This window comes from Microcaecilia unicolor, chromosome 5 (genome assembly GCF_901765095.1).
Source record: "Microcaecilia unicolor chromosome 5, aMicUni1.1, whole genome shotgun sequence".
Taxonomy (NCBI): Eukaryota; Metazoa; Chordata; class Amphibia; order Gymnophiona; family Siphonopidae; genus Microcaecilia; species Microcaecilia unicolor.
This window is the reverse complement of record NC_044035.1, coordinates 178,565,068-178,578,087: the sequence shown is the minus strand read 5'-3', so window position 1 is coordinate 178,578,087 and position 13,020 is coordinate 178,565,068. Positions and strand designations below refer to the sequence as shown.

The window sequence follows — 13,020 nt, the reverse complement described above, 5'->3', positions numbered from 1 at the left end:
CTGCAGTACAAACGTTGGGGACTGGCTCCCATTGACCCTCACCGAGGCCGTGGGCGCTCTATATAATAAAGAGATCCAGTGCATAAAGCCCTCTGGGACTCCCACCCTCCTCAAGGTCGCGAACAGGAACAGCCAGTGCACCCTATCAAACGCCTTCTCTGCGTCCAGAGAGATTATACAGAGCGGAAGCTTTTTCATATGGGCAGCTTGAATGAGGTGCAGTGTCCTGCGAATGTTATCGAACGTTTGACGCTCACGCACGAACCCCGCTTGATCCTCATGAACTAATTGCGGGAGATACTGCTGTAGATGAGACGCCAATATTGCGGTGAATATTTTATAATCCACCCCTAAGAGGGAGATTGGCCTGTATGAACTACATAACTGAGGGTCCTTGCCCGGTTTGGGTATAACTATAATATTCGCCTGATGCCAGGTCTCCGGGAGAGACCTCTGTTTTTCCAGATCATTGAATACCCTCTGCAGCAGAGGAGCTACCAGGGGCCCAAAAGTCTTATAAAATTTGTTTGTAAAGCCATCGGGCCCTGGAGCTTTACTTGGTGCCAATTCTTTTATTGCGTGTAAGACCTCCTCTAATTCGATTGGTCTGGAAAGTCTATGTTGAGCACTCTCTGTGAGTGTAGGCAGTATGACTCTGTCTAAGAAGGCCTGTATCTCAACCTCCTCCGGATTGATGTCCGGGGTATATAGTTTTTCATAGAAACTCCTGAAAGCTGCTTGCATAGCCACCGGATCCGTTATTCGGTTCCCTCTATCATCTCTCAACTGAGTAACATACGCTTTTTTTGCCTGCTGCTTTAGTTTGTGTGCCAAAAGCTTACTAGTCTTGTTACCGAATTCAAAATGTGTCTGGCGCGCCCTCTGCAACTGCTCTAAAATGTCCGCCAATTGAAGCTCTCGGATCTCTTGTCTAAGTTTGTGTGCTTGATCTAACAAAGCTTGGTCTGAGCCCCCATTGCCCCGTCTGCTTATCATCCTCTCCAGCTGTGCTAGTCTCCTACGCCCTGACTCCTCTGCCTGAGTTCTTTCCTTTCGCATGTGAGCTTTCAGGGCAATGAAATGACCCCTCATCACCGCCTTAAATCCCTCCCACAGCACCCCTGGGGAAACCTCTCCATTGTCGTTAAATTGGATATATTCTTTAATTATCCTCTCAAATTGAAGCACATGAGCCACCTCAGTCAGCAATGCATCATCCAGGCGCCACTGTGGGGTATCCCCTCGCCCCTCCCAAGGCCGCAGAACTAGAAGGACCGGGCTATGATCCGACCACGTACGCGGCTCTATGTGGTGGTCTCCAACACAACCCATCACCGCCGTGTCCCCTAGCCAAAAATCAATACGAGAGAAGGAATTATGAACCTTCCTCGCCACTCATTAGTTCCTTCCCCCTTACCCCCCCCTTCTCTTCTCCCCTCCCTCCCGTCCACCCGCCTCCCCCCATGTTCATACAGATCCTCCCTCATAATTGAAGAAGTATCCAATAGAGGAAGCAACTCACCCCTCCACTCACCCTCATATTACTACTATACAGCTTATTAACCGTTCTCCCTTGAACTATAAACCGTTTCAAACTTAAATTGGATATCACCATTAAACTTGTGATTCTTGGCTCATGCCAGGCCCAAGCCTAGCTCATGATAACATAATATTTGGTCCCCTTACCCACAGTCATGTGAGCCGGCCAGCCGACTGCTGTCGTTGTAGCCTCTTCTGTCCTTTGCCCACTTGTTGCCATTTCGAGTGGGATATCGGAGCTCTGTCTCTGCTGAGTTTCCCCGGAGTCACCGGGGGAGCTTCCTGTTGTATCTCTGGCAAAACTGCTCTAGCTTCAGCTAGTGTTCTTGCTTGGTGCATACGACCCTCTTTGTAGAATACCAGGGCAAAAGGATGCCTCCAGCGGTACCGGATGCCGAGCTCCTGCAGCCGCCGGGTTATCGGTTTCAGCTCCGCACGCCGCTTTAAAGTGGCAGACGCTAGATCCTGGTATATTTCCACTTGGTAGGTATCCCACTTGAAGCTTTGCAAACGTCTAGCCGCTTGGAACACCCTCTCCTTTAACTTATAGTCTTGGAAGCAGGCTATGATGTCTTTGGGCAAGTTATTCCGCGTTGGGCCCAGCGATCTGTGGGAGCACTCCAGCACAACTGTAGTGGCCTCTAGCGGGGCACCCGCTTCTTTCAAGATAGCGCTCACCACTTGCTGCACCACTGCTTCACAATCAGCGTATTCTGGTGTTTCAGGTATGCCTCTGAAGCGCAGATTATGCCGTCGGCTCCTGTTCTCTAGATCCTCCATCTTGTCTGCCAATTGCTGTTGCCCCAAGCGGACATCTGCGACCGCCCGGTCCAGCGATCCGAGCTCCTCCGTGTGGTCCTCAACTCGGGTCTCCATCTCTTCCATCCGGCTTCCCAGTTCTCTAATTTCTCCACGAAGATCCGAGCCCAGCATTTCCAGTTCGGCCCGGACCGCCTTTACATCTGCCCGGATCTCCTGCAGCCACTCTTTTAACTCCGCTAGCGGATCCGCGGTTGTGTGCTCTTGATCCTCCCCAAAGAGGCACAGACTTTGCTGGGACTCACCGTCCGTCAGCTTGCGGGAGCGCTCGGGCGGGTTTTCCGGGCCCGCCACGCGGTTTGCCGCCATTCCGCCTTTGAAGCCAAATTGGCTGAGTTCCGCTTGCGTGCTCATCACCGCTCGGATTGCCACCCCTTATTCTATCATTGGGGGCACAGATCGCACTAGGAGGGCTCGATTAACGGGAGAACTCATGTTTCTTTGCTCCGGTGAGTGGGAGCTGAATTTTTAAGCCGCCATCTTCCACGGTGACGTCACTTCCTATGGAAGAAATCTCTAATCAAAATGAGACAGCTTCATCTAATCAGATCTCTCTTTGACCAAAAAGTCTTTGCTCTGCTGGTTCAAATGCTAAACCTACCACATCTGGATTACTGTAATGTCTTATTTCTTGGTTGGTATTAAGTGTCAGTATCAGAAAAAAATTGCAGATCATACAGAACACTGCCTCCAGACTAATACTCAAACTGAATATATATATTAGTGTTTCATCTTTTCTTATCAAACTTCACTGGCTTCACATATATAGAATCAGGTTTAAAACTGCCTGTTCAGATTTTCAAATCTTACAAGGTTTTACATCAGAATTGCTAACTAAAGTGGCTTCACTGGGTTTGGCTCAGTCCAACAGACTAAAAGAACAATTGATGCTAGCGACACCGTTTCATAAGACAATCCAATATCATAAGATCTTTGGCTCTCTATTCCCTGTATTTGGAGTTACAATGTGGAACTCTGTACTTATTGCCATCAGAACAGATAATACAGTGGGGGAAATAAGTATTTGATCCCTTGCTGATTTTGTAAGTTTGCCCACTGACAAAGACATGAGCAGCCCATAATTGAAGGGTAGGTTATTGGTAACAGTGAGAGATAGCACATCACAAATTTAATCCGGAAAATCACATTGTGGAAAGTATATGAATTTATTTGCATTCTGCAGAGGGAAATAAGTATTTGATCCCCCACCAACCAGTAAGAGATCTGGCCCCTACAGACCAGGTAGATGCTCCAAATCAACTCGTTACCTGCATGACAGACAGCTGTCGGCAATGGTCACCTGTATGAAAGACACCTGTCCACAGACTCAGTGAATCAGTCAGACTCTAACCTCTACAAAATGGCCAAGAGCAAGGAGCTGTCTAAGGATGTCAGGGACAAGATCATACACCTGCACAAGGCTGGAATGGGCTACAAAACCATCAGTAAGACGCTGGGCGAGAAGGAGACAACTGTTGGTGCCATAGTAAGAAAATGGAAGAAGTACAAAATGACTGTCAATCGACAAAGATCTGGGGCTCCACGCAAAATCTCACCTCGTGGGGTATCCTTGATCATGAGGAAGGTTAGAAATCAGCCTACAACTACAAGGGGGGAACTTGCAATGATCTCAAGGCAGCTGGGACCACTGTCACCACGAAAACCATTGGTAACACATTACGACATAACGGATTGCAATCCTGCAGTGCCCGCAAGGTCCCCCTGCTCCGGAAGGCACATGTGACGGCCCGTCTGAAGTTTGCCAGTGAACACCTGGATGATGCCGAGAGTGATTGGGAGAAGGTGCTGTGGTCAGATGAGACAAAAATTGAGCTCTTTGGCATGAACTCAACTCGCCGTGTTTGGAGGAAGAGAAATGCTGCCTATGACCCAAAGAACACCGTCCCCACTGTCAAGCATGGAGGTGGAAATGTTATGTTTTGGGGGTGTTTCTCTGCTAAGGGCACAGGACTACTTCACCGCATCAATGGGAGAATGGATGGGGCCATGTACCGTACAATTCTGAGTGACAACCTCCTTCCCTCCGCCAGGGCCTTAAAAATGGGTCGTGGCTGGGTCTTCCAGCACGACAATGACCCAAAACATACAGCCAAGGCAACAAAAGAGTGGCTCAGGAAGAAGCACATTAGGGTCATGGAGTGGCCTAGCCAGTCACCAGACCTTAATCCCATTGAAAACTTATGGAGGGAGCTGAAGCTGCGAGTTGCCAAGCGACAGCCCAGAACTCTTAATGATTTAGAGATGATCTGCAAAGAGGAGTGGACCAAAATTCCTCCTGACATGTGTGCAAACCTCATCATCAACTACAGAAGACGTCTGACCGCTGTGCTTGCCAACAAGGGTTTTGCCACCAAGTATTAGGTCTTGTTTGCCAGAGGGATTAAATACTTATTTCCCTCTGCAGAATGCAAATAAATTCATATACTTTCCACAATGTGATTTTCCGGATTTAATTTGTGATGTGCTATCTCTCACTGTTACCAATAACCTACCCTTCAATTATGGGCTGCTCATGTCTTTGTCAGTGGGCAAACTTACAAAATCAGCAAGGGATCAAATACTTATTTCCTCCACTGTATCTACCTTAGCTTCCGGAAGAGGCTAAAAACCTTTCTCTTCCCTAAGTCTGTTTCATAACAATCATTACAATGCCTGACTCTTCATATTTTTCATCTAATTTTCTTATAAGATTCTTTCGTCTCATGCATACACTTTAACAGTTTCTACTTTGTCATACCTATTATGTAAACCGCACTGAACCTTGGTAAGGGGATTTTAGTGCTATACAAGATCTGATTTAATTTTGATTTGATTTTGATAACAAAATGGAGATTTCAGAGCACATGTTTTCCTTCCACGCTGATCTCTCTAACATACTCACTCATAACAGGGTGGGGGCACTCCTGTATCTTCATGCTATCCAAAGACAGTAGCATTACACTGACACACACAGATTCCACACAGCACTGAGAACTGTTGTTGCTAACACAGACTGCATTAACAATACATGTCTAATGCCACTACTCAATAACAGCTTCTCAGATAAGTCCCAATATGGATCTTATATTTTCAAACTTGGCCTTGGTATTGGTTTAGTCATAACATCTGTCAGCATATTATCAGGTCTCACAGTATTCAAGCACAATCACATCTGGTTCCACTAGGTCATGGTGATAGTCATGCTTGACATCAATATGCTTGGTTCTGGCTATTTATTTTTTCAGTGTTTGCCAGTTTTATACATCCTTGATTGTCCTTAATAAGATTGTTGGCTGAGCAATTGACTCCTCGAGATCCTGAAGCAGCTGACGCTGCCAAACAAGTTTTTGGCTTGCGTAGGCCACTGAAATGTATTCTGCTTCTGTTGATGACAACTGTCAATTGCCTTTTACTGGACCATGAGATCAGACTGTCATCAAGCTTAAACAAGTAGCCACTTGTTGAGTTATGGTTGTTGGCATCACTGGCCCAATCAGAGTTGACATATCCTTTGAGCTCAAGATCCCCATTTGCTGACAGTTTTAGACTCAAGTCCTGAGTGCGATTAAAGTACTGCATGACTCTTTTAATGGCATTCCAGTCTCTTTGAAGAGGTTTACTGACACATTTACACAGATGAGACATCATCACTGCAATATCTGGCCGAGCAGTGGTTGTGACATATAAAAGTACCCCCACTGCTTGTCTGTATTGTTTATTGCTTGGTAGATCATCCTCTCCTTCCAATTTCAGATATGATGCATCTATTGGTGTTGATGCATCTTTCATCTCTGACATACCAAATTGTCTGAGTATTGTGCTGATCTTTGCAGACTGATTCAGAAGAGATCTCCCATCTTCTTACAGTTGAATATGGATTCCTAGTAGTATGTCACTTCTCCTAGTGAAGTGCCAGTTAAAAATTTCACTTAGCCTTGAAATGTCTGCACTTTTTTCATGGACAATGATCAAATCATCCACATATGGTAATAAATACATCCATTTTCCATCCTTAAACTTGGAATACAGGCATTGGTCAGTCTTGCGTCTCATGAACAATTGCTCTAGCAAGATTTTATTTATTTTGCCGTTCCAAGCTCTGGCTGACTGCTTGAGACCATAGAGAGATTTCTGGAGTTTGCAGACAAGATGGTCCTTGCCCTTTGCAATGTAACCGTTTGGAAGCTGATTACTGGCTCTAACATGGTGGTTGTGTTGTTTAGCATATTCCACTCCCGAGGGATGAGGGAGAGAGGGGAGGAGGGAGAGGGGAGGAGAATCCATAACAATTGCAGATATATGAAGACCAGATAGTCATTTGTTATATAGTATTGTTGTTAACTGCAAAATGATGTTTGTATTTTCTGATTTCTGAGCAAATGAACAGAATGAAGTTAAATATAGGGGGGTGGGATAGGGATAAAAAGTTAAATGCCTGATGGCAAAATACGCTAACTTGTATAATGATACCCAAGATCCGTCTTGGTTTTCAGTGTATTCGTATTATTGGATGTACTATCTTTGAAATGTTATCAATAAAAACGTTAAATCATAAAGGCTATTTTAGTGATACAGTAGGTTCTTGGTTGGTTTTGGAGGGCTCCCCATACAATATAAGGGGGTAATAGTGAGATATGTATCTGAAGCTTTGTCCCACTGCTCTGCTGGGATGACTGTGTGGCCAATCTAATCTACTAAGAATGCTGGCTCCTCCTACATCCCAATGGCTTGATTTTGTGCATTTTTCATTTGGACTTTTTTTTTTTTCAAAAATAGACCAAAAAGATAAATGCACAGAGCACAAAAACATCTAGCAATTGGCCATTTTTGAAAAATAAAATGACGTGTTTTGCTGTTTCAAAAATTGCTATATTCGCTATTCAGACTTAGATATCATATCGAAAGTGCCCCTACTGGCGATGCAGCACACAGAGAGCTGTTGCCCTAAGTCAGCTAGGCTTAACAAAGAAGATGTCTCATAAGAGGAGGTGGAGGAATTAGAAGAGACACATGCCACCAAACAACCATATAACTTCAATAAATCATCACTTCTCTCTTTTGATGGTCCAAAATTAATTTTTTTAAAAAACAGAAAAATGTACCCTTAAGAGATTTTGATGTGCATCTTTTTGACGAGTGTTTTAAGTCTCTGTGCTTTGAAAATGAGCACCAAAGTCACCTATGCTGCCTTTATAAAATAGTGACACATCCCAAAATGTGAGAAAAATATTCAAGTTACATAGAGGCCCCTAAAATATTGGTAAGCCCAATGCAGGATTACCGCATGCTAAATTGGAACTACCGCTCAACTAATGTGGTTGCCGGCAGTAGTTTTGGCTTAAGTGTGCGCCATTTCTTGCATGCGGGAAAAAACATTTTTCTAGTGTAGCACTAACCCACGGTAATCAGGCATCACTGTGCGCTGCCCGGTTACCGTGGGAGCCCTTAGGTGGCAGAAAGTGCTCTCTGCCACATGGCTACATGGTAAGAGTTATGTCACATGGCCATTTTTTTTTGGGGGGGGGGGGCTTTATACCTGCTGCATTAAAAAGGGCCCTAGCACGCGGGAAAAACGGCCTCCACCGCTACCGCAGGGCAGTGGCGTAGCCAGACAGCCAATTTTGGGTGGGCCTGAGCCCAAAGTGGGTGGGCACAAAATTTTTTCTCTGCCCCGCCCCCTTCCTCCCCCTATTCTCCATCTCTCCCCCAGCACCTCCCAACTCAAAATAGAAACAGAAACACTTTAGCTCATGAGGATCCCCAAGCACTATCAGCTGAAGATTTCTTCTGAAGACGGCCAGAACTCCATTTTACCAAACTTGGCAGGCAGCAGCAGCAACTCCTTGAGCTACTGATGCCGGCACCCCAGGTGTGCTTAGTTATTGGTGACTCGAGGATGTTGCCGCCGCCTGCTAAGCTTAGTAGAAGAAAGTTTTGGCTGCCGTCAAAGGAGGTCTTCAGCTTATGGGGCTTAGGGATCCCCTCCAGCCACAGCAAAGGTCAAGACTGGTGTTTGACATGCTAGGACCCAGGGCAGAAAATAAAGAAGGTTCCCCCCCCCCCCCCTAATTCCCTCTTCTCCCTTTCTCCCCTCCAATCTCCCCACCTGCCATTGCAATCACACCAACAGACCCTCACCAAATACAGAACAAGTGATCACAAATTAGAAATAAAAATATGTAGACAAAAAATTGAACTGGGAACCTTGGCATATACTGCAGGTTCTAGGTCAGTTCGCACCTAGGACAATTACCACCTAACCAATTCCCACTGCTCCAGGGTGGACAATTCCCACCCTTAACAATCATGAAACATCACAGTCTTAAATTTATCTCCTTCTCTTTCCTCTTCCAGATAGTTTTTGTTTGGGGGGGTGTAATGCCCCCCCACTCAAATATTACCTTTAACATGCCACACCACACCAAAAAAATTAAAATAAGCCAAAATCCAAATTGACACAGAGCATAAAATATTATATATAAAAACTTACACAAAATATTACCAACACATCCACGACACGCAACAACACTCCTCATAAAAAAATACGATGCATAAGAACCCCCCCCCCCCCCCCAGTAAAACATTAACACAAAAAAACAAAACTACATGCCAGTAAGAACTAGCCAGGGGGGAACAGACCTAGGAGGGAATTGTCCACCTTAGGTAAACGTCCTAGGAGGGAATTGTCCAGGCAGGAATTGGTGGGTGGCAACTAGCTGGATACCATACTGCAACAGTGGAGAAATAAAAATAGAAATATATGTCTTTTTCTACTGAACACAATAAAGTGACATGCGCTATGCACATTTCTCAAGCTATCATATTTCAGTTAAGATTCAAAATAAAATGCCTTTTCTACCTTTGTTGTCTGGTCATTTTCTTTTTCCATCATGTTGATCCAGTTTCTCTTTTGAACTTTCCTATCTTTCTGCTATTTCTCCTTCAAGCAGCTGCTGTCCATTTGTCATTTTCTCCTCTCTTGTTCCATTCCCTCACTTCACTTGCCTCTGACATATTGACCTTTCCATTTTAGCTCTTTCCTCTCTTTTTTTTTCTTTTCTGCTCTCTGTCCACCCAAATTTTATCCTATCTAACCCCTTTTCCTTTATTTTACTTTTCAGATACCTGTCAGATTCCTTTTCACCCACTAGTTCTCCTATTCCTCATCTCTCTACTTCCCCAGCCATCCATTCCCTTCAATCTATTCCCCCTTACCATATTTCTTTCCCCTGTAATCACCATCCTCCTTGCGTTCATTTCCTTGCCACCCCCTTGGCCTCTCCTACATGGTTCCACATTTCCCAATGTCTCTCTCCCTCCACCCTTCTAGCCCAGCATCTGCTCCCTCTCTTCTCCTCACCCTTCACCCCCTCCCAGCATCTTCCTGTCACTCTCTCTTTCCTTTTGCCCCCTCTCCCGTGATCCAGTGTGGCCAGGATCTCCCCCATTCCTTCCCTCATGCCCAGCACCCCTTCTCAGTGATCTGTCACTCCCCATGGCAAGGATCTCCCCCATTCCTTCCCTCATACCCAGCACCCCCTCTCTGTGATCTGCCCCTCCCTGTGGCCAGAATTCTACCCCCCCCCCCCGAGCATGCCCTCTCTCTGTCCAGTCTCTCCCTGTGTGTAGAATCCTCTCTCATTCCTTTCTTCAAGTCTAACATTCCTTCTCTATAAGCTTTTTATTCCCCCAACCCAATCTAGCATCTCCTCTTTATTTCTCCACCCTCCGATGTCTTTATTCCCCAACTCTGGTGCCCTTACACGATCTAGGACATATTTTCAAGCCATCCACCCCTCCCCCCTTCCCCTCTCTCTCCCTTCAGCTCTCTTATCTTCCATTCACTGCAGCAGCTCCTTTCTCCTGCAACCCTGCTGGACCTTCATTAGTGCTTGCTTCCGGATCACCCGAACATCTGTGGGGAGATGTCATCCATTCCTCATACTGCAGCATGGGACCAGCCGCATGCCCGCTAACAGATTTGCAGCATCCCGACTCTTAGTCCCGCCCCTTAGAATACAAACGTCCTGTTTCTCTGTGTCGGAAACAGGATGTTTGTGTCTTAAGGGGCGGGACTTGGAGTTGGAACGCTGTGCAGAGCTGTTAGTGGGTAAGTGGCTGGTCCCGCGCTGCAGATCTTTGGATGCTGCCGATTCGTCACTGCTGAAGCTGCAACAACGGAGGAGGGAGGGACTGATAGTGGCTGGTTTTCTGCTCTGGGTGGGCCTGGGATAAAAATGGATGGGCCCAGGCCCGCCCGGGCCCACCCGTGGCTACGCCCCTGCCGCAGGGCCCTTTTTCCCGCAGCTTAGTAAAAAGATCCCTCACTAATCTGTGGAACTTTGTAAGTCTATGTTTTTTTTTTTAATGAGCCTCTTTAAAGGCACCCAGAACCAATCACCAGTAGAGTGCAAATTCTAACACACACAACTGCTCTGAAGCAGGTGTAAATGTATCTACTCATGTATTTTATAGAAGTTGCAGCTGTATCGCAACTTTGCTCCTGCTTCACTCAAACTATGCCCCTGGGAATGCCTAAATGCAGCACGCACATAAATACCAAACTCCACTCCAAACCCACTCCCATATTATACAGATAATATTGGGCTCTTCAGTTACTGTCTGTATCATTAAAAAATTATACTTGAAGCTACAGTATATGTTCATAGACTGCTGGTGAATATATAACTTTGTTTGATTGTCAGCCTATTTGGCTTCTATGTTAAAATATATATTTCTCAATAGTAATGTATCATTGACATTTTGTTTTATTGCACCTGAAAGTCTTTTTGTTTTATTGCTCTATTCTGTGGTTCTTATTTTTTTTTCTTTATGCAGTCTGTATTGTGAATAAAGTAACAGGACAGAGGGAATCAAAAGCACAGTGAATGAAGCACAGCAAGGAAAGCAAAATGGGCCTCAAGAATTGGAATGGAGAAAAGGCTTTAATAAAGGACCCACTCAAACTGAGCAGAAATCAATATACAGTCTACAACTTTTTTGTCCATGTTTATTTATTAATTCAAATAAGATTAATATGCAGTCTACAAACTTCCAAGCAAAAGAGGGAAAAAAGACCTCAGTGGTGGTTCATCACTAAACGAATGAAATAGAATCTATCTCAGACGAATCAATCATTGGTCAAAAAATCTAAATATCGATATACATTTATTATGACATATCCAATACTTTTATTTTAATTTTATATCCTTATTAAAATAAATATAATTCAAGCAGGGAACTTATCTTGCTAAAGTCTCAATGGAGCTGCCTGTTTTGCTTTTTTAAGCTTCTTCAGGAGTAAATTCCCAACACTGAACATATGTAATGCGAACCACATTTCTTGTGTTACTTTAGAATCCAGCTCACTCCCTGCTTCTTCTGGGTTGTTTTGTTACATTCAGTGCATTTTTTCTAGCGAAAAAGGTGCCAGTACTCAAATGCTAAGCCTCCCTTCAAGAGTGGGGGTGATTGCTGAGGGACCCTCCCCACAATAGCCAGGCTCCCTGCAACCAGTCACAGAATCTATGACAAGACAGAATTGGTGTGTAGAGCCTGAGCTATTTCATTAAAACTTGAGGTCCATGAGTCAATTTTTAGAAGACAATAGAAAAGGTGCCAGTACTCAGTACCCCCTCAAAAAAAGCCCTGGTTACATTTGTTGATGATGTTGGAGAAAGTATCTAGCTGACCCCTGATGCAGACACATCGCGCAAACAGTTTGTGTTGGGTCCTTTAATAAAGCCTTTTATCCACTCCAATTCTTGGGGCCCATTGTGCTTTTCTTGCTGTCTGTGTTGTGAGCACCATGCCACTCTGTCCTCGGTAAAGTCCAGGCCAGGAATTAATCTAAACACTATCAAGTATGCCTTTCTTTCCCACCATACATCTTGCTTACAGTGCAAGAATGGTTTGCCCATGCAGCTGGGCAAGAAGTACTTACAAGTGTGATGTCTTAACGTAGCTGGTGTTCAGTCGTGTCTTGGGGCACTCTGGACGCACACACCTGAATCCCCCATACACGTTCACACAGTTCTCACTGTGGCTGCAGTTGTGCTGGTTTATGGAACACTCATCAATATCTAGCAGAGGAAGTAAGTCAACCAGTCATAAATATAACAGATAGGATTAACTTTAAATCTTTTTATTGAAAGGATACACAAGACAGAAACAGAGCCACAGGCAATACTTAGTTACAATGTCAAATGCATCAAACATTTAGACAACCCCCCCCCCCCCAGAAATCCACTCCTCAACCCCAAATCCTTCTCCCAGTGCCTGTATTACTGAGCTACGAAAAAGGAAACCCAATATGGCCATATGGTCTTGGCTCTTTATAACCCACAGCCACTAGTTAGATAACCCAATATTGGCCCTGCCCCTAACCCAACCCCCCCTCCCCCCAGGAGCACTAGTTGCTCTAATAATGGCCATGATGTGCTTCTTGGAATCCGTTTAATGCCATGACTAAGTGCTTTAGGAGAGACGGATTGGAGGTAAATTGGTCTCTCTTAAAGCAGATGGAGAGGAAATCTTTTGCCATTTAAGGATGACGCTGTACCCCATATGATTTCCACAACATCAAGGCATGTAACTTGTTCCTCCAGTACCAAAAGGATGGAGGTTGATCTTGTAGCCAATGATTAAGAATACATTTTCCTC

The 13,020-nt window shown here is 44.9% G+C and overlaps 1 protein-coding gene across 1 annotated transcript in view; it reads right to left on the bottom strand.

The window, feature by feature from the left end:
• Positions 1 to 13,020, bottom strand: part of FBLN7 (fibulin 7) — a 68,621-nt gene that overhangs the window by 6,984 nt on the left and 48,617 nt on the right. The window contains exon 6 of the mRNA XM_030204922.1: positions 12,302 to 12,440. Within this exon, the coding sequence (XP_030060782.1) occupies positions 12,302 to 12,440 (139 nt within the window). The remainder of the gene's footprint in view (positions 1 to 12,301; positions 12,441 to 13,020) is intronic.